The 21762-nt window shown below is 46.4% G+C and overlaps 1 protein-coding gene across 7 annotated transcripts in view; it reads left to right on the forward strand.

The window, feature by feature from the left end:
* Nucleotides 1-21762, forward strand: part of SYT7 (synaptotagmin 7) — a 542375-nt gene that overhangs the window by 453726 nt on the left and 66887 nt on the right. For all 7 annotated transcript variants that reach the window (XM_069740295.1, XM_069740293.1, XM_069740294.1 and 4 more), the window contains one exon: nucleotides 18977-19247. In XM_069740295.1, the coding sequence (XP_069596396.1) occupies nucleotides 18977-19247 (271 nt within the window). The remainder of the gene's footprint in view (nucleotides 1-18976; nucleotides 19248-21762) is intronic.

Consider the following 21762-nt stretch of genomic DNA (forward strand, 5'->3'; position numbering starts at 1 on the left):
CGTTATAAACTGTAGTGAAACACTTGGGGGTTCAAAGCTCTCAAAACACATCTAGATAAGTTCCTTAGAGGGTCTAGTTTCCAAAATGGTGTCACTTGTGGGGGTTTTTAATGTTTAGGCACATCAGGGGCTCTCCAAACCAACATGGCGTCCCATCTTAATTCCAGTCAATTTTGCATTGAAAAGTCAAATGGCGCTCCTTCCCTTCCGAGCTCTGCTATGCACCCAAAAAGTGGTTTACCCCCACATATGGGGTATCGTCGCACTCAGGACAAATTGCACAACAACTTTTGTGGTCTAATTTCTTCTCTTACCCTTGGGAAAATAAAAAATTGGGGGCGAAAAGATCATTTTTGTGAAAAAATAAGATTTTTTATTTTTACGGCTCTGCATTATAAACTTCTGTGAAGCACTTGTTGGGTCAAAGTGCTCACCACACATCTAGATAAGTTCCTTAAGGGGTCTACTTTTCAAAATGGTGTCACTTGTGAGGGGTTCCAATGTTTAGGCACATCAGGGGCTCTCCAAACGCAACATGGCGTCCCATCTCAATTCCAGTCAATTTTGCATTGAAAAGTCAAATGGCGCTCCTTTCCTTCCGAGCTCTGCCATGCGCCCAAACAGTGGTTTACCCCCACATATGGGGTATCGTCGCACTCAGGACAAATTGCACAACAACTTTTGTGGTCTAATTTCTTCTCTTACCCTTGGGAAAATAAAAAATTGGTGGCGAAAAGATTATTTTTGTGAAAAAATATGATTTTTTATTTTTACGGCTCTGCATTATAAACTTCTGTGAAGCACTTGTTGGGTCAAAGTGCTCACCACACCTCTAGATAAGTTCCTTAAGGGGTCTACTTTCCAAAATGGTGTCACTTGTGGGGATTTCAATGTTTAGGCACATCAGGGGCTCTCCAAACGCAACATGGCATCCCATCTCAATTCCAGTCAATTTTGCATTGAAAAGTAAAATGGCGCTCCTTCCCTTCCGAGCTCTGCCATACGCCCAAACAATGGTTTACACCCATATACGGGGTATCAGCGTACTCAGGACAAATTGGCCAACAATTTTTGAGGTTCAATTTCTTCTCTTACTCTTGGGAAAATAAAAAATTGGGGGCGAAAAGATCATTTTTGTGAAAAAATATGATTTTTTATTTTTACGGCTCTGCATTATAAACTTCTGTGAAGCAATTGGTGGGTCAAAGTGGTCACCACACATCTAGATAAGTTCCTTAGGGTGTCTACTTTCCAAAATGGTGTCACTTGTGGGGGGTTTCAATGTTTAGGCACATCAGTGGCTCTCCAAACGCAACATGGTGTCCCATCTCAATTCCTGTCAATTTTGCATTTAAAAGTCAAATGGCGCTCCTTCCCTTCCGAGCTCTGCCATGCGCCCAAACAGTGGTTTACCCCCACATATGGGGTATCAGCGTACTCAGTACAGATTGTACAACAATGTTTGGCATCCATTTTATCCTGTTACCCTTGGTAAAATAAAACAAATTGGAGCTGAAATAAATTTTGTGTGAAAAAAAGTTAAATATTCATTTTTATTTAAACATTCCAAAAATTCCTGTGAAACCCCTGAAGGGTTAATAAACTTCTTGAATGTGGTTTTGAGCACCTTGAGGGGTGCAGTTTTTAGAATGGTGTCACACTTGGGTATTTTCTATCATATAGACCCCTCAAAATGACATCAAATGAGATGTGGTCCCTAAAAAAAAATGGTGTTGTAAAAATGAGAAATTGCTGGTCAACTTTGAACCCTTATAACTCCCTAACAAAAAAAAATTTTGGTTCCAAAATTGTGCTGATGTAAAGGAGACATGTGGGAAATGTTACTTATTAAGTATTTTGCGTGACATATCTCTGTGATTTAAGGGCATAAAAATTTAAAGTTGGAAAATTGCGAAATTTTCAAAATTTTCGCCAAATTTCCGTTTTTTTCACAAATAAACGCAAGTTATATCGAATAAATGTTACTACTAAAATGAAGTACAATATGTCACGAGAAAACAATGTCAGAATCGCCAAGATCCGTTGAAGCGTTCCAGAGTTATAACCTCATAAAGGGACAGTGGTCAGAATTGTAAAAATTGGCCCGGTCATTAACGTGCAAACCACCCTCGGGGCTTAAGGGGTTAATGACACAGCTGCAAATTCCCTTAGGCTTTATGCATGTAAACTTTTATTTTTTATTAAATTTTAGGGCATAACTTGTCCAAAAAACACCTTAAAAATCACTTAAAAACTCTTCGTATTCATTTTTATTGTACAGCCACTTTGCTTCTCATATGTTTAGCGTTGTCAGCAATTTTGTTTTCAGTTTAAGGTTTTGAAAAGAAAGAAAGAAAGAAAGTCCATGTCAGTTTGATTTGTTTTATTGATGGAATCGGCTCCAAACTAGACACCTTTAAATCAGTAGACTGAAAAATGCTCTTCGGGAAACAAAAAACTCTTTAAAAAATCATCAAAAATCATCAAAACTACTCCAGTAAATGCTTCAGAGAAATCTCTTACTAAGGCCGGCGTCACACTTAAAGGTCGAGAGTCGCACGAGTGTTCTCCCTATGGTCATTCGTATGGCATCCGTATGCAATGCAATTTTAACATGAGCTTTTACATACAGCACTTCTCTATCATTTACACATACAACAAAATATTCTTCAAAACACACACACATATATATATATATATATATATATATATATATGTATACATACTAGATGGAGGCCCGATGCTATCGCATCGGGACGGCGGTAATGCCACGAGGGGGGGCAGGCTTTGCAGCGTTGAGAATCTCCCCCCCCCATGTACTCACCCACCTATCCACTCTCTCTTTCCCCATGTGCTGACTTCTCCCATCTGTGCTCCTAATGGCATCCGGTGATAATCTAATGACTTTTGCATCAGGGGGCTCATGTGCTTGATGCCTACGCTTATCTGCATTGTTTTTGTCCCAGCGATGCTGTAGCTCTTCAAGAGTCTATTTTTCCCATTGTTGTCTTTGATGTTGTGCCTTTGCTTCTTTCCTTTCATTGTCATTGGCGTACTTTTTAGGAGGAGCCATGTTGGTGTTGATATTTGCTTTTTAAAAATTGTCTGTGTCTGACCGTGTACAGAACATACCACAGCTCCTGGGCAGGGGAGGAAGCAAAAGACAATACTGACATTACAGCAGGGGATCACAGAGGATACATTTTGTGAGGTAAAATATTGTTTAAAAACAGTCAGTGAAATATTTAACCTGACAACATGAATCCTCTGTGATCCCCTGTTGTAATGTCAGTATTGTCTTTTGCTTCCTCCCCTGCCCACGAGATGTGGTACCGTACACGGTCAGAAACAGACAATTTTTAAAATCAACATTTGTTCTTGATAAAACCCCTTTAATGTAACAGTCTTCCTCTGCCTATAGACACGTCGCGCATCTGCTGCCGAGATCAGCCAAATGAATTTGCGCAGGCGTAGTAAATCAGACCGCCGTCATCTTTGTACGCATGCTCCTCCTGTCAAAGGTGGCGGCAGTCAGTGAATCATTCAGCTGTTCCCGGCGGCGGCGTGTTTGCGATGGTGTTCCACTGGTGGTACCGCACAAGACGCTGCATACCGCATATACAGTGTGTGTGTGTGTGATGCATACAGCGTATACAGTGTATGTGTATGTAAGAGGGTGGTGCTGTTATGGACAATAAGAAACACGCTATCACTTTAAGAGGCTGCATCCCCTTGTCTGGTGTGATGGTATGTTCTGCTTTTCTCCCCTACTCTTATGGGTGTTATGAGCTGGTCGGTGCTGTGTGCAGGGAGCTGAAGCAGCATGGAGAGAGGAAGTTTCTAGAGAGGACTGAGAGAACTTTGTGCTGTTCTGGCCGGAAGAAGGAACTTTGGCTGCAAGGAAGATTACACAGCTTGAGACGAACTGCGTTTGCTAAATAGACTTTCCCGTTTACCGCAAAGGGTGGCTGTTCTTTGCTGGTTCGTGAAGCCACGAAGATACCGAGAAGGGGACTTACAGTTTCCAGGAGCAAGGAGAAGACCACGCTTTGCAGAGCTGACAGGAATCCGTGCGCACCACCGTTTTGGACTTCGGGGGCCCCCTGGGACTGGACCTGTGTCCCCAACATCACCGTGAGTTTGTTCCTGTTTGGTGCACCTGTTAGGGCCTAGTGCAGGTTTCAGTAGTTAGAGCACGGTAGCCGTGTGGCCTGCGTAGTAAAGGCCAGGGAGGTTATATGCAGAGTAGCATTTATATTTGTTTTCTTGTGTAAAGTTGCTTTTGAGACAGACTCTGAGTTTGTAATTGTTGAAGCACGGTGCTATTTTACAGATAAGATAACTCATGTGCATTATCTTTTGTTATTGTATAGCCCTGTTTGCATCTTCCTTGTCCCTTCCATTCCCTGTCTCCCAATAAATCTATCCTTTGTTGTTTGCACCTCATCTTGTGTACAGTAATCTTCCTGCACCGTGGTGGTCCCCCGGCCATTGCTTCAAGTGGCGCTGCAAGCAGGGTACTGTCACCAAGATGGAGGCAGCAGACAGCAATGGCGGGAATGCTAACATTAATGGGGATGCTGTGGGCATTGGTGGAACTCCTGCAAGGACACTCCCTATGGGCACCATATTTACTGTGTTCCCAAAGTTTGACGGCAAGAATATGCCACTGTCCGACTGGGTGTCCCGGCTGCAATGCACCCTGAAGATTTATAACATCAGCCCAGACCTTGAAGCGGACATTGCTTTAACTGCCCTAGAGGGCGAAGCCCGCAGAAACGTCTGCCTACAACCAGAACTCACCCGCAGTACCCTGAAGGAGCTAGTGAAGTTCCTGGAAGAGATCTACGGCGAGACTGCTAGCGTGGGACATCTTTGCGCCAAATTTTTCTCTAGGTTGCAGCGGGAAGAAGAAGGAATTTCTCAGTATGCAACAGCACTGCAAGAAGTGTTCGAAGAGGTGCAGAGAAAGGAGGCAAATGGATTTGGCGGCATGGGCTCTAAAGACCGGATACTCCGGGAGCAATTCATTCTGGGACTACACAGCACATCCTTGAGGCGAGCACGGGTCCGGGCAGATCCAGCCCTTACGTTTCGTCAAGTTCTGGCGGAAACAGTTCCTGAAGTAAAGAAGAAAGCTATGCGTCTGGAGTGATGCGTGTCCAGGGCGCCAATTCCAGAGGGGACCCAAACCATCAAGAGGTGCTGGTCCAGGTAGTGCAAGACTTGCAGCGGTCCCTTGTTAACGTGTAAGAGAAACTGACCCAGATGGAGCGAAGAGTGGGGGAACTACAAGAGACTGACCCACCATTCTCATGCAACCATTCTTCAGCCCGATCGACAAGGGATCAGTGGGAACAAGCCCCCTCCCGTCAGGCATCGGCGGCACGAGGACAGGCTCAAGGTACCCCTCGGCGAGGAGAAGGCATTCAATGCTGGGAGTGTGGAGGACGGGGGCACCTTGCCAGAGACTGTCGGAACTATACTCAAGGCCGTTAAACTACCAACCCCCGCAGTAGTGCGGCACTCTGCGGGGGAGGCGAGAAGAGAGGCCGCTCCATATCATAACGAACACTTGATCGCTGGGAGCCCCATCCTACATGCTGAATTTGAAGGAGTTCTGGTGGATTGCCTGGTAGATACCGGGTCACAAGTGACAACGATGTCAGAAGCGTACTTCAAGCAGCATTTCCAGAACCTGGCCAAGCCAGAAAAAGAGACATTGATTCGCTTGTTTGCTGCCAACCAACAACCGATTCCGGTCACAGGGGTCGTATGGATGAATATTCGAATCTGTGGGCAAGAAGTTGGAAGAAAAGGGATCCTGCTAGTCCCTGAGCCTGTCAAGAAAGATGTGCCTGTAGTACTGGGAATGAATATCCTACATGAACTCGATCAGATTATGTATACCAAACGGGGACCTGGATATTGGAAGAAGGCTACTCCACATAAGCCTACTCAAGAAGCCCTTCAACGACTGATCCGCGTCTGTGGGACGCAGAAGAATGTGCCATCTTATCAGACAGTAGGGGTCATCTGGGCTCCTGGTAAAGAACCTGTAATCCTACCTCCCGAGCGAGAAACTATAGTATACCTTCCAGTGGGGACTTACCGCAACCTTGATGGGTTGGAAGTGGTTGTTCAGCCTGTGGTAGATGGAGGAGTGGATCAAGAAGTCATGATAGCTCGTACGATAGCTGTGGTCCAGCGAGGACATGTCCCCATAAGAGCTTTGAATGTGAGCCCCAGGGAGGTCACTTTGCCACGAGGGACAGATCTGGCCCTGGTGTACCTACATAAGGGTGAAGTGGTGAGTCAGAAGGAGATGTCTTTATCACCGAAAGAAGGCGTGGGATGGACCCTAGCAGTTGCTGCGGGAGACGAAGAGACACCATCCCCGGAGTGGAGTGGACGGGTCATCCTTGAGCAAATGGAAGTGGATGTGAAGGCTATGGGCCCTGAGCGTGTGCAAGCAATAGAAACTATGCTGTGGGAAAATCAGGCCGCATTTGCCCGTCATGCCGAAGATTTCGGCTGTACTGAAGCCATCACGCATGAGATCCCGACTGGGGAAGCTCGTCCAATTCGAGAACGATACCGGCAGATCCCGCCCAAGATGTACCAAGAGGTGAAAACATTGCTGAGGCAGATGCTGGATTCAGGAGTGGTGCAGAGTAGTCAGAGCCCTTGGGCAGCCCCAGTGGTGCTCGTCAAGAAAAAGGATGGGACCATCCGGTTCTGTGTAGATTACAGGAAACTCAATGCCTGCACTGTTCGAGACTCGTATCTGTTGTCCCGCATTGAGGAATCCTTGACAGCGTTGGGGAAAGCCAAGTACTTCTCCACCCTGGACCTAGCAAGCGGATACTGGCAAGTAGCCGTGGCAGAGAAAGACAGAGAGAAAACCGCCTTCATCCTCCCTATGGGACTGTTCGAGTTTAACCGGATGCCCTTCGGGCTCTCCAATGCTCCAGGCACCTTTCAACGGCTGATGAAAAAGTGTTTGGGAGATTTAAATTTCGAGGCTACCCTGATCTATCTGGATGACATCATTGTGTTTTCATCCTCATTCGAAGACCACCTTGCCCGGCTTGGACAGGTACTCGGAAGACTGAGGGCTCATAACCTGAAGTTGAAGCCAAAAAAATGCCACCTCTTCAAGAGGGAGATCGAGTACCTAGGCCACATAGTGTCACAAGATGGAGTTCTACCCTCGCCAGAAAAAGTGGCTGCTATCCAGAAGTGGCCAGTCCCTCAAACAGTGAGAGAAATCCAGGCCTTCCTGGGACTCGCGGGGTACTACCGCCGGTTTGTTAAAGACTTCGCGAAGGTGGCCGGTCCTCTCAATGAGTTGCTGAGGGGGACCGCTAGAGTGCCGAAGACCCAGCGCATCCCCTGGGCACAGGGACAACACGAGGCCTTCCAGGCTATAAAGAATGCCCTTACTTCGGCTCCGATTTTGGCCTACGCAGACTTCGATCAACCGTTCCTGTTGTACACCGATGGTAGCCTTCATGGACTCGGTGCAGTACTTTCTCAGATACAGGATGGACATGAGAGAGTTATCGGGTATGCTAGCAGGTCCCTGCGAGACAGCGAAAGAAACCCTCACAATTACAGCTCCTTCCGGTTAGAGCTCCTGGCCCTGGTGTGGGCCATGACAGAAAAGTTTGCAGGCTTCCTGACAGGTACCAAAATTCAAGTTCGAACAGACAATAATCCCTTGGCCCACCTTGAGAATGCTAAACTGGGGGCCTTAGAACAACGGTGGATGGCTCGCCTGGCCAAGTTTGACTTTACCATCTGTTATCGCTCTGCTACCGAAAACGCAAATGCGGATGGGCTGTCAAGAGTGCCTGTGGAGACTCCAGTGGGGGATCTTGATGAGCAACTCGAAGAGGAGGAAATCCCAGACTTCAATAAGTTGAAGCCCCCAATGGTTGTGGCCCAGTCAAGAAGGGAGGCCTGCGCATTACCCCGGTCCCTCGGGAGAACCAATGAGGAATGGGGACACGTTCAGGATGAAGACGAAGGGCTGAGACAGATGAAATGGTGTGTAGCGCAAAAGCGGAAGCCTGGCAAACAAGAGAGAGATAATCTGGACTCTGAAATGAGGAGTGTGTTGCACCAATGGGATAGACTGGAAGTGCGAGAGTCAGTACTATATCGTAAGAGGCAACAGCCAAAAGATATGGAAGTAAGGTGGCAAGTGGTCATCCCAGGAAGAATGGCTCAAGAAATAGCTAAAGAAGCCCACGAATTCGGAGCGCACTTCGGCCCTACAAAGACCTACTAATGGTTGCAGTGGTATGTGTATTGCCGCCGGTTGGAGCTTGTGGTGGAAGAGGTTTGCCAGCAGTGTCGAGTATGTGACCTCATTAAGAGTACTGAACAGGGGGCACCCATCCAGACCATACAAACTAAGGAACCGTTGGAAGTCTTGATGATCGACTATCTCCTCGTGGGACACTCGGCCCGTGGGCTGCAATACTGTTTGGTGATGACCGATCATTTCTCTAAGTTCGCAGTAGTCACTCCGACTAGACTAGACCAGACTGTGGAATCGGCGGAGCGAGCCATCTGTCAAGACTTCATCCGGGTGTATGGGTGTCCAAAGCGCATCCACTCTGACCAAGGCACATGTTTCCAAGGCAAGGTGATGGAAGAATTGTATTGCATGTATGGCATCGAGCGGTCCCGGACCACCCCTTACCATCCTCAAGGCAATGGAGCTTGCGAACGCTTCAACAGAACCTTGCTTCAGATGCTGAGCTGAGAACACTGGAGGAGGATAAGAAGGTGTGTTGGCCAGACTATCTGCCAGAATTGGTCTGGACCTACAACAATCGGGTCCACGCCACCACGGGTTATACCCCCTATCTACTGTGTTGTTTGGAAGAGCTGGACGAGAGATCATTGAGCTGAATTTGGAACAGCCAGAGGAGCTGATGGAGCGAACTGTCACCTCATGGGTGAAAGAGCATCGGCAACGTTTGCAAACGATACGGCAGTTGGCGGGTCAGCAACTGCAAGAAAAAGAACATACGGCCCGCAAACCAACTCAAGAGTTACCGCTCCAACCTGGAGACCGAGTATTGGTCAGAGAGAAACGCCCTAAGGGAAAACTAAGTGAGAGATGGGAAGTACAGCCGTACAAGGTTATCGAGCGAGTGTATGCTAACGGCCCTGTCTACAAGGTACAAATTGAAGATGGGGCATCCGCCCCTAGAGTACTTCACAGAAATATGCTGCAGCCCTGCCGGTCTGAGGTCTGTTCTATGCCATTGTCTCCTGAAGGCGCCACTCCACTTCCTGAATCTGTCATGCCTGATGACCAAATCGATGATGAGTGGTGGACCGTCCCTGACACAGTAGGGGATCCTCAGCCGCCCAGAGACGTTAATCCCATGGATGTACCAGTACCGCCATGCGAGGATGAGACCAGACCAGAGCTCACAACGTCCCCTGCAACAAGTGTTCCTCTGGAAGATAGTCAAGCCTTGCCTGACAGCCAAGAGCTTCGGAGATCCTAGAGGTCTAATGCAGGGGTTCCACCAGTCGGATATGTAGAACAGTGTGCTCTGTCTGTTTTTACACCTTTGTTGCCTCCTCCATTACACTTTTACCCTGATGCTGTGATGGCCGAAGACGACCATCATTAAGAAGAGAGGCATGTAAGAGGGTGGTGCTGTTATGGACAATAAGAAACACGCTATCACTTTAAGAGGCTGCATCCCCTTGTCTGGTGTGATGGTATGTTCTGCTTTTCTCCCCTACTCTTATGGGTGTTATGAGCTGGTCGGTGCTGTGTGCAGGGAGCTGAAGCAGCATGGAGAGAGGAAGTTTCTAGAGAGGACTGAGAGAACTTTGTGCTGTTCTGGCCGGAAGAAGGAACTTTGGCTGCAAGGAAGATTACACAGCTTGAGACGAACTGCGTCTGCTAAATAGACTTTCCCGGTTACAGCAAAGGGTGGCTGTTCTGTGCTGGTTCGTGAAGCCACGAAGATACCGAGAAGGGGACTTACAGTTTCCAGGAGCAAGGAGAAGACCACGCTTTGCAGAGCTGACAGGAATCCGTGCGCACCACCGTTTTGGACTTCGGGGGCCCCCTGGGACTGGACCTGTGTCCCCAACATCACCGTGAGTTTGTTCCTGTATGGTGCACCAGTGAGGGCCTAGTGCAGGCTTCAGTAGTTAGAGCACGGTAGCCATGTGGCCTGCGTAGTAAAGGCCAGGGAGGTTATATGCAGAGTAGCATTTATATTTGTTTTGTTGTGTAAAGTTGCTTTTGAGACAGACTCTGAGTTTGTAATTTTTGAAGCACGGTGCTATTTTACAGACAAGATAACTCATGTGCATTATCTTTTGTTATTGTATAGCCCTGTTTGCATCTTCCTTGTCCCTTCCATTCCCTGTCTCCCAATAAATCTATCCTTTGTTGTTTGCACCTCATCTTGTGTACAGTAGTCTTCCTGCACCGTGGTGGTCCCCCGGCCATCGCTTCATGTATGTGGTGCGTACAGCATATACAGTGTTTGTTTGTGTGTGTGGTGCGTACGGCATATACAGTGTGTGTGTGTGTGTGGTGCGTACGGTGTATACAGTGTATGTATGTGTGTGGTGCGACCGTGTTCCGCTGGTGGTACCGCGCAAGAGGCTGGAACCATCAGCAGATTCCATATTGAGACACCCATCACTTGGGTGTCCCAATATGGCGGTCGGTGAACTTCCGCCGCTTGGAAATCTGGGATCCGGACACATCTGGACGGAACAGGATGTGAAGACATTACAAGGTAAGTATACTTAACCCCTTCATGACCTTGGGATTTTTTGTTTTTCCGTGTTCGTTTTTCACTCCCCTCCTTCCCAGAGCCATAACTTTTTTATTTTTCCATCAATTTGGCCATATGAGGGCTTATTTTTTGCGGGACGAGTTGTACTTTTGAACGACATCATTGGTTTTAGCATGTCGTGTACTAGAAAACGGGAAAAAAATTCCAAGTGCGGTGAAATTGCAAAAAAAGTGCAATCCCACACTTGTTTTTTGTTTGGCTTTTTTGCTAGGTTCACTAAATGCTAAAACTGACCTGACGTTATGATTCTGAAGGTCAGTACGAGTTCATAGACACCTAACATGACTAGGTTATTTTTTACCTAAGTGGTAAAAAAAAAATCCAAACTTTGCTAAAAAAAAAAAAAAAAATTGCGCCATTTTCCGATACTCGTAGCGTCTCCATTTTTCATGATCTGGGGTCGGTTGAGGGCTTATTTTTTGCGTGCCGAGATGATGTTTTTAATAATAGCATTTTGGTGCAGATACGTTCTTTTGATCGCCCGTTATTGCATTTTAATGCAATATCGCGGCGACCAAAAAAACGTAATTCTGGCGTTTCGAATTTTTTTCTCGCTACGCCGTTTAGCGATCAGGTTAATGCTTTTTTTTAATTGATAGATCGGGCGATTCTGAACGCGGCAATACCAAATATGTGTAGATTTGATTTGTTTTGTATTGATTTATTTTGATTGGGGCGAAAGGGGGGTGATTTAAACTTTTATATTTTTTTAATTTTTTTCACTTTTTTTTTTTACTTTTGCCATGCCTTGGGAGGCTAGAAGCTGGCACACACGATCGGCTCTGCTACATAGCAGCGATCTGCTGTTCGCTGCTATGTAGCAGAAAATCAGGTGTGGTCGGTGCTCACAGCTACCGGCGATCAGTAACCATAGAGGTCTCAAGGACCTCTTTGGTTACCATTCTGAAGCATCGCCGACCTCTGATCATGTGACGGGGGTCGGCGATGACGTCATTTTCGGCCGCCCAGCTGGATGCGGTAGTTAAATGCCGCTGTCTGCACTAGTTAATAGGCATGGGCAGATCGCGATTCTGCCCGCGCCTATTGCGGGCACATGTCAGCTGTTCAAAACAGCTGACATGTCCCGGCTTTGATGCGGGCTCACCGCACCGTACTATCCCGTCCGAGGTCAGAAAGGGGTTAAGATATTAGATAGATAGATAGATTAAAAGCCGACAAATGATCTGCCGTGTACAGTATAATCACAGAGTGACAGGTTTGAATAGAATAGATAGAATAGAAATATACACATAGAATACATATATATATGTATATATATATATATACGTATATATATATATACATGTCAGTAACACATATATATATATATATATATATATATATATATACACAGTACTAGATGGTGGCCCGATTCTAACGCATCAAGTATTCTAGAATATGTATGCGTAGTGTATAGCACAGCCCACGCAGTACATTGCACAGCCCACGAAGTACACATTGTATATTGCCCAGCCCGCGTAATATATTGCGCAGCCAACGTTGTATATTGCGCAGCCCACGTTGTATATTGCGCAGCCCACGTAGTATATTGCCCAGCCCACGTAGTATATTGCCCAGCCCACGTAGTATATTGCGCAGCCCACGTTGTATATTGCGCAGCCCACGTAGTATATTGCCCAGCCCACGTAGTATATTGTCCAGCCACATAGTATATTGCCCAGTCACGTAGTGTATTGCCCAGCCATGTAGTATATTGCCCAGTCACGTAGTATACAGCACACAGCCACGTAGTATACAGCACAGAGCCACGTAGTATGCTGCCCAGCCACATAGTATATTGCCCAGTCACGAAGTATACTGCCCAGCCACATAGTATATTGCCCAGTCACGAAGTATATAGCACACGGCCACATAGTATATTGCCCAGCCACGTAGTATATTGCCCAGTCACGTAGTATGCACCATATCCGTGTTAAAAAAAAAGAATTAAAATAAAAAATAGTTACATACTCACCTTCTGGAGCCTCCGGATCAAAGCTTCCGGTTACCGATGCTCCTCGCGCACTGCGGTCTGAAGATTGCATTGCGGTCTCGCGAGATGATGACGTAGCGGTCTCGCGAGACCGCACGTGATCATCTCACGAGACCGCACTGCATGCAGCGGTCACCGGGGCGTTGCGAGGAGCATCGGTAACCGGCCGCTTCGATCCGGAGGCTCCAGAAGGTGAGTATGTAACTATTTTTTATTTTTTTATTATTTTTAACATTAGATCTTTTTACTATTGATGCGGCATAGGCAGCATGAATAGTAAAAGGTTGGTCACACGGTTAATAGCAGCGTAAACCGAGTGCGTTACACCGCGGTCAACGCTGCCATTAATCGTGTGTGAGCGCTGACCGGAGGGGAGTACGGAGCGGGCGCTGTGACCGGAGGAGAGTATGGAGCGGGCGCTGTGACCAGAGGGGAGTACGGATTGGGCGCTGTGACCGGAGGGGAGTACGGATCGGGCGCTGTGAACAAAGGCGAGTACGGAGCGGTCGCTGTGAACGGAGGGGAGTACGGAGCGGGCGCTGTGACAGGAGGGGAGTACGGAGCGGGCGCTGACTGTGGGGAGGAAGGAGTGGCCGCTGACTGCGGGGAGGAAGGAGCAGCCATTTTCTTCCAGACTGTGCCCGTCGCTAATTGGTCGTAGCTGTTTTGCTACGACCAATCAGCGACTTGGATTTCCATGACTGACAGAGGCCGTGACCAATGAATATCCGTGACAGACAGAAGGACAGACAGATGGAAGTGACCCTTAGACAATTATATAGTAGATATGTATTTAAATTGCACAGAAAGATGGATAGAAGAAAAGTCGGTAATACATCTGCCGGCTTCTGTAAAATCACTGCAGGAGCCGACAGGATAGAAGAAATGGATTACATACAATAAATACATATAGAATAGGTAGATATATAGATGTCAGTGACAAATACAATTAGTAGTGTGTGTGAAAATTGCTGGACATGTATTTAATTAATAAAAGATTTTTGGGGGAAAAAATGGCGTGGGCTTTCACGCAATTTTCGCAACCAGCAGAGGGAAAGCCAGCGACTGGGGGCAGATGGTTTATAGCCTGGGAAGGGGGTAATACCCATGGATCTTCCCATGCTTTTAATATCAGCTCACAGCTGTATACTTAACCTTTACTGGCTATTAAAATAGGGGAGCCCCTCCAAAAATGATGTGGGGTCCTCCTAGAATTAATAACCAGCAAAGGCTCTGCAGACAGCTGCAGCTGATATTAATAGCCTAGGAAGGGGCCATGGATATTGGCCTCCCTCTGGCTAAAAACATCAGCACTCAGCCTCAGAAAAGGCGCATCTCTAAGATGTGCCAATTCTAGCACTTAGCCTCACTCTTCCCACTTGCGCTGTAGCGGTGGCAAGTGGGGTAATAGTTGTGGGGGTTGATGTCACCTTTGTGACTTCAAGCCCCGAGCTTAGTAACAGAGAGATGTCAATAAGATGCCCCCATTACTAACCCCATAGTCAAATTGTTAAGAAAACACAGACACCCAGTAAAAGATCCTTTAATTGAAATAAAGACACAGACTCCTTTAATGTTCTAAATTAAACCATACTGCCACACCTAATTCCCTGATGCCCTCGATATCCTGTAATAAAAGTAAAATAATAAACCAACAATATACCCATACCTGTCCGTCGTTGTGTCCCACGCTGTAATCCATATCTGGGGAATATACAGTGTTCAACCAGGATGGTGCCAAGATGCGACCGTCCAGGCTGAAAACCACTGGTGAACGAGAAGCTGAGAGTGGCGCTTCAGTGACTAGCAGTGACGTCACTGAAGCTCCGCTCCCTCACAGCCTGAACTGCGATGAATTCTGGACCATGGGAAAATGGCGTATTCATTATTTTAAGGAGCAGTACTACGTGACCGCTCAGCACAGGAAGAGCTGCTGCATCGGGACAATGGAGATGCAACGATGGCGCGAAGAGGATGAGTATAACAGGGGAGGACGGGGTGAGCCGAGTCGAGCCATGCATACAAAGATGGGACAGGGGAGCCCAGCTATGCATACGATGGAACGGGGGAGCCCAGCCATGCATACAACGATGGGACGAGGGAGCCGAGCCATGCATACGATGGGACGGGGGAGCCGAGCCATGCATACAAGGATGGGACGGGGGAGCCCAGCCATGCATACAACGATGGGACGGGGGAGCCCGGCCATGCATACGATGGGACATGGAGCCCAGCCATGCATACAAGGATGGGACGGGGGAGCCCAGCCATGCATACAACGATGGGACGGGGGAGCCCGGCCATGCATACGATGGGACAGGGAGCCCAGCCATGCATACAAGGATGGGACGGGGGAGCCCAGCCATGCATACAACGATGGGATGGGGGGAGCCGAGCCATGCATACAACGATGGGACTGGGGAGCCCAGCCAGGCATACAACGATGGGACGAGGGAGCCGAGCCATGCATACAACAATGGGATGGGGGAGCCCAGCCATGCATACAACAATGGGACGGGGGAGCCCGGCCATGCATACGATGGGACAGGGAGCCCAGCCATGCATACAAGGATGGGACGGGGGAGCCCAGCCATGCATACAACGATGGGATGGGGGGAGCCGAGCCATGCATACAACGATGGGACGGGGGAGCCCAGCCAGGCATACAACGATGGGACGAGGGAGCCGAGCCATGCATACAACAATGGGATGGGGGAGCCCAGCCATGCATACAACAATGGGACGGGGGAGCCCAGCCATGCATACAATGGGACAGGGAGCCCAGCCATGCATACAAGGATGGGACGGGGGAGCCCAGCCATGCATACAACGATGGGATGGGGGGAGCCGAGCCATGCATACAACGATGGGACGGGGGAGCCGAGCCATGCATACAACAATGGGATGGGGGAGCCCAGCCATGCATACAACAATGGGACGGGGGAGCCCAGCCATGCATACAATGGGACAGGGAGCCCAGCCATGCATATGATGGGACGGGGGAGCCGGCTTATACTCGGGTCGGCTTATACTCGAGTATATACGGTAAAAACATGTCCAGTAATTTGCACACACACTGTACTAATTGTATTTGTCACTGACATCTATATAACTACCTATTCTATATGTATTTACTGTATGTAATCCATCTCTTCTATCCTGTCGGCTCCTGCAGTGATTTAACAGAAGTTGACAAATTAATTACCGACTATTCTTCTATCTGTCTTTCTGTGCAATATAAATACATATGTATGTGTGTGTGTGTCACAGACGTGTATATATGTAGTCTATGTGTATATTTCTATTCTATCTATTCTATTCTAACCTGTCAGTGTGATTTTACTGTATGCAGCACATGAATTACCGGTTTTTCAAAGGACACCGGTGCGTAAAAAAGGACAGCACTCCCATGGTCCGAGTGCTGTGCGTTTTTTTTCTCGCACCCATAGACTTACATTGGCAAGTCTCATCCGATTTATGCATAAAATCATAGCATGCTGCGATTTCACTTGCACATAGAATACGCCTGAGAAAAAAACGGTAATGTGAGCTGCCCCATAGATTAACACTGGTCCGAGTGCTATCCGATGTATTCTCGCATAGCACTGGTCCATATTCTACGCTAGTGTGACTCCGGCCGAAGGAGGAGCATTGTCTGAAGCAGTATTTCCTTGAAAAACTTGTTGATTTTCAATGCTTCCAATAAGTCTGTGTGCACAATACCATACAGTAGGTTTTTTGAGGAATTTATAAAGAAGAAACTGAGTTAGCTCTGCCATTCCTATTTAACAAAAAAACAACTCAAATCTTAACGATTTGGTGATTCTGCTCAGGTTTTCCTCTAAAAATGCTTCAAAAAGACTGTGTGAACAAGCCCTTGAGATGATTTACTATTACTGGGAACTATGTAACATACCTGGGCCAAGTCCTCCTCCGTGAGAGCTGATCTTTCTTAGTGGTTCTCCATTCTGGGGATCCCGAATGTGAATGCCATATAAGACATACGGATAGGGGTTTATATCATGATTATACAGAATATATGTTCAATTTTTTACAATTGATGCCATATCCTAGTTGTAATCCTTATCCTAGAATACTTGTAAGGGCTCGCTCACACGATCATCGATTAACTCATGTGTCAGAGTTTGAGCCGAGTGTCATTTTACTCTCAATCCCTCACAAGAGAGAATCGCAGCACAGGTGAGGAGGAGACTTGAGAAAGTAATTTCTCCGTCTCCTTCATTGTCGGCATCCACGGTAGTTGCACTGCACTCTGATGACATCCGAGTGCAGTCTAATGTTGGACATGCAGCCATAGACTTACGGTAAATGGGTGGGTGCGATCTAATTCCCGAATGCACCCACACCCGAATGTTGAATCGGCATGAGAAAATAATCGCAGATCTGCTCCGCCCCATAGTGAGCGATCCCTAATAGAAATGGTTGTAAATTAATATATTAAAAAAAAACAACCGCAATAATAGACTGATGTATCATTCACGCTCTCATTCTACCTAGATAAGTGTCAATGCTATATTGTTTCACACATAAGAAACAGCAGAGAAGGCGACAACGTGGCCATGTCCCACTGATGTCTCTGACACATTGTGACTTGCACTGTATACTGTATATATATATATATATATATATATATATATATATATATATATATATATATATATTCGTTGTATGGTAATGTCCTGATACTTTATATCAGATCCCATTAGAACAGAGGTCAACAATGAGCTAGATACGTCGGGATCGGCATCCTCGGCTTTCTCAGTGTCTGCATTCAGCTCCAAAACCAGCACAATTTAGGGCTCGATCTCATTCATTCATTCACACCAGGAAGCCATTGAGATTGTCACTGCTTTTTGCTCCCGGCACTTTAATTTTCACGTTTCTTCCCACCAGGGCATAGATCAGACCATGCTAAAAATACTTCTCTCCAGCTCCAGAAAAAAAACTCTAGTCATGAATGTGTGTTTCCTTCTTTATGATAAATGATCCTTTATACATGTGCGCAGGCCTCTGTTTCTTCATGTACAAGGCCATCTATGCCCCTTTTACCGTCTGGTCAAATAAAGGCGTCACGTAGGATTTTCCCACTAAGGATACATGATTAGTTTGAGATCAAGAGATCGGCGGTCCCTTGCTCCCTGCCTGAGTGCGCGACCACCTTTTTATTCACTACTTTCCTGCGCAGTGGTCACACATGCGGACCATCATGTGAGACATCACTGGAATCAGGGTCTCAGCCCCTACATCATGCAGCTTTCAGATTACACAGCAAAAATCATCTGCTGACAAATTCCCTTTTAAGGCAATTTTTTTTAAATGCTATAAATGTGTTGTTCAATGCTTACAGACCAGCACAGTTTTATTTTACGTTTTTCCAAAATATCATAAAAAATCACACACAAACTTCTGGTCATTGGAAATATCTTAACCCTTTGTAGTCTGATATGTATAATGCTGAAAATCAAACCCTATATAGTCAGTTTAAGACCCAATGGAAGGATATAAGTCCTGATCTTCACACCCCGGGATGATAATATCCTGAGTAACTATTAATAATATTGTTAATGGTGATAACTATATAACTACAACTGATTAGCAGATGTCTAGGCTACGTGATAAATAAAAAAAAAAAGCTAATAAAAAAATGTTTTGTATTCATTGAGTGAATGATTGTATGAGATCGATAGTTAATGGGATGTCCTGGATAAGGTATTTTTCTGTTGTCTACAGCATTGACCTTGACGTTCCCCTTCCCGCTCCACAGCTGTCCATTATGCCATGTATACATCAGTAGGGCTGCAGTGACGTGACTGTGACCTCTCCTTATTAATTTAAGAATGTCAAATTGTATAATGTGCCCAGACCCTGATGTATGAAGGCGTAAATGGTGGAGAACCTCAGATTGTGGGGTTAGGTAACAGGAGTATTGGCCCAAGGCACTAGTATGACCTCTGAGTCTCCTCACGCTGAAAATAACCTGATCTCCAAGCTGCATTTTGTTATTGCCACCTGGTGGACACAGAGAACATTGTAAAGCTTTCTTCATCCACTATTCCATACTCTTGTATTAGGCCAGTTAATGTTGAACCTTCTTTCTTTTTTTTCATAGTTATCTCCAGGGTCAGATGAAGAAGATGGTCATGACAGCTCAGGTCGGGAGACTCTTGGCCGGATTCAGTTCAGCGTGGGCTACAACTTCCAGGAATCCACTCTCACTGTAAAGATCATGAAGGCACAGGAGCTGCCAGCCAAGGACTTTAGCGGAACCAGTGATCCATTTGTGAAGATTTATCTACTGCCTGACAAGAAGCACAAGCTGGAGACCAAGGTGAAGAGGAAAAACCTCAACCCGCATTGGAACGAGACTTTCCTCTTCGAGGGTGAGACGCACAAGGTGGAGGGGATGAAGGGTTACTTTGGCCCTGCAGTACTTGCCAGATAATAGTACATCAATGGTCTAACGTTGGGTTTGGACTAATGAATGGAAGTGATAGTGGAATTAGATCCTCTCAGATTTGCTGTAGGACTAACTAACTGAAGTAATGAAGTTTCACCTCCATTGAAACGTTGAGATAATGTTACAGAATTGTCAAAAGGTTATTCCCAACAATAAAAGTTATCACCTACCTAAAGGATCTTGAGAACGGGGCTCTGCAATGCCACAGCGAAACTGTGCGTATGCGTTCCCCATAGGACGGGCAGAAAAAGCAGAGTGCTGTGCTTGGCTTTCTCCAGCAGTGCCATAGAATAGATGGAGCAGTGGTGCTCATCCAAAGCCTGTTCTCTGGACCGTGTTGGTCGTAGCGGCCGGTCCACCACTGATCTTAAGACATGTGATAACTTTTAATGTCGGGGAATGACCATTTAAATAAAAAAAATGTCCATTATGAGATTTTTGTAGCATTGCTCTTTTTCAAGAGTGGAGAAAGAGTAGAGTTGTAGGTAAGTCCAATTCCTGGAAATTATACGACTTCTCTGCAACGTTGGTAACAGGATCGGTGTTCTCAAGATACTGTTAAGAGTTGTGATGGCGCCACGGGTATTATTAGAAATATTGGTAAATCTAGCTTTCCTCCATCCATCTGGTGCTTGGGGACGGGGACAACATGGGCCTGTGTGATTTCAAATGCCAGGACCGAATTTCAGCCCCAGTCCATGTGACCACTGCTGTCAGTCACAGATCTCAGTGATACACAGTATGTTGGGGATTTACGACATGTGACTTCTGCAGTCAAAGTGAATGTGGGTCCTGAGGATTGGGGCTGTGACGCTGCATCTGTACGGATGAAATGGCTAAGGATATATTACCTTAATTTTAGCTTTATGAAGCTAAAGTTGTGTGCAGCTTTTTAATGAGCTCAGACAACCATTTAATTAATGGGGCTGGCTGCTACTTTTTTTTATTGATGACTTATCCTTAGTTTAGACCATCAATATCTGATCAGTGGAGGGACGCCACCAGGCACCCCCAATAATCAGATGTTACCGGCTCCGGCCGGAAGTTCACAGATGTTGTTAACTTGTCAAGGACATGATCAAGTTTAATGGTTTTTTACCCTTGTGATACGGTTTTGTCAACAGTCGATGACTATGAATGGTTGATAATTTATATAAAATAAATAGTTTTTTCTTTAACAAAATAATTACGCATCCAGGGGTATTCCCTCTCGTAGTAGGGACTTGGCTTGAACCGAGGAACTTTCAGTGCTGTTTCAGTCTTCGCTCTTGCTGATGGTGACTTTACAGATAGCAGCATTTATATTTTGACAAAATGTTAATAATCTTTTTTTTTTCCACATAAATATTTGTGTTTCTTCCACTAATGTGTACCTAGCATGTTTCCGAGAGACTTGACACCAACTTGTTGGTTGGATAAGTGTTTTAATTATTAGGAATATTTCGTTATATAATTTACTTTCAGAGACTCTTGGCAGATTCTGAATATTTTCTTTTCATTAGCATACGTTGTGATGTGTCTTTGCAAAGCCGTGATCTTTTAGAGGGAGGAAGCACGTTTTCCTGTTAAATACGATTGGCACCTAACCTGTCTGTCTTTTAATGAGAGGTTAGAAAACTTGGGCTTGTCTAGCTTACAAACAAAGGACGACCTAGAGGTGATCTCATTTGTAAGTATAAAGACATGTGTGGTCAGCACAAAGGACAGGCACAGGATTTATTCCTCCTTTAAATCTTACTAAGGACTAAAGGTACCGTCACACTTAGCGACGCTGCAGCGATACCGACAACGATCCGGATTGCTGCAGCGTCGCTGTTTGGTCGCTGGAGAGCTGTCACACAGACCGCTCTCCAGCGACCAACGATGCCGGTAACCAGGGTAAACATCGGGTAACTAAGCGCAGGGCCGCGCTTAGTAACCCGATGTTTACCCTGGTTACCATCCTAAAAGTAAAAAAAACAAACACTACATACTTACCTACAGCCGTCTGTCCTCCAGCGCTGTGCTCTGCACTCCTCCTGTACTGTCTGTGTGAGCACAGCGGCCGGAAAGCAGAGCAGTGACGTCACCGCTCTGCTTTCCGGCTGACCGACGCTCACAGCCAGTACAGGAGGAGAGCAGAGCACAGCGCTGGAGGACAGATGGCTGTAGGTAAGTATGTAGTGTTTGTTTTTTTTACTTTTAGGATGGTAACCAGGGTAAACATCGGGTTACTAAGCGCGGCCCTGCGCTTAGTTACCCGATGTTTACCCTGGTTACCAGTGAAGACATCGCTGAATCGGTGTCACACACGCCGATTCAGCGATGTCTGCGGGGAGTCCAGCGACCAAATAAAGTTCTGGATTTTCTTCCCCGACCAGCGACAGCACAGCAGGGGCCTGATCGCTGCTGCCTGTCACACTGGACGATATCGCTAGCGAGGACGCTGCAACGTCACG

The sequence above is a fragment of the Ranitomeya imitator genome, chromosome 9, assembly GCF_032444005.1.
Source record: "Ranitomeya imitator isolate aRanImi1 chromosome 9, aRanImi1.pri, whole genome shotgun sequence".
NCBI lineage: Eukaryota > Metazoa > Chordata > Amphibia > Anura > Dendrobatidae > Ranitomeya > Ranitomeya imitator.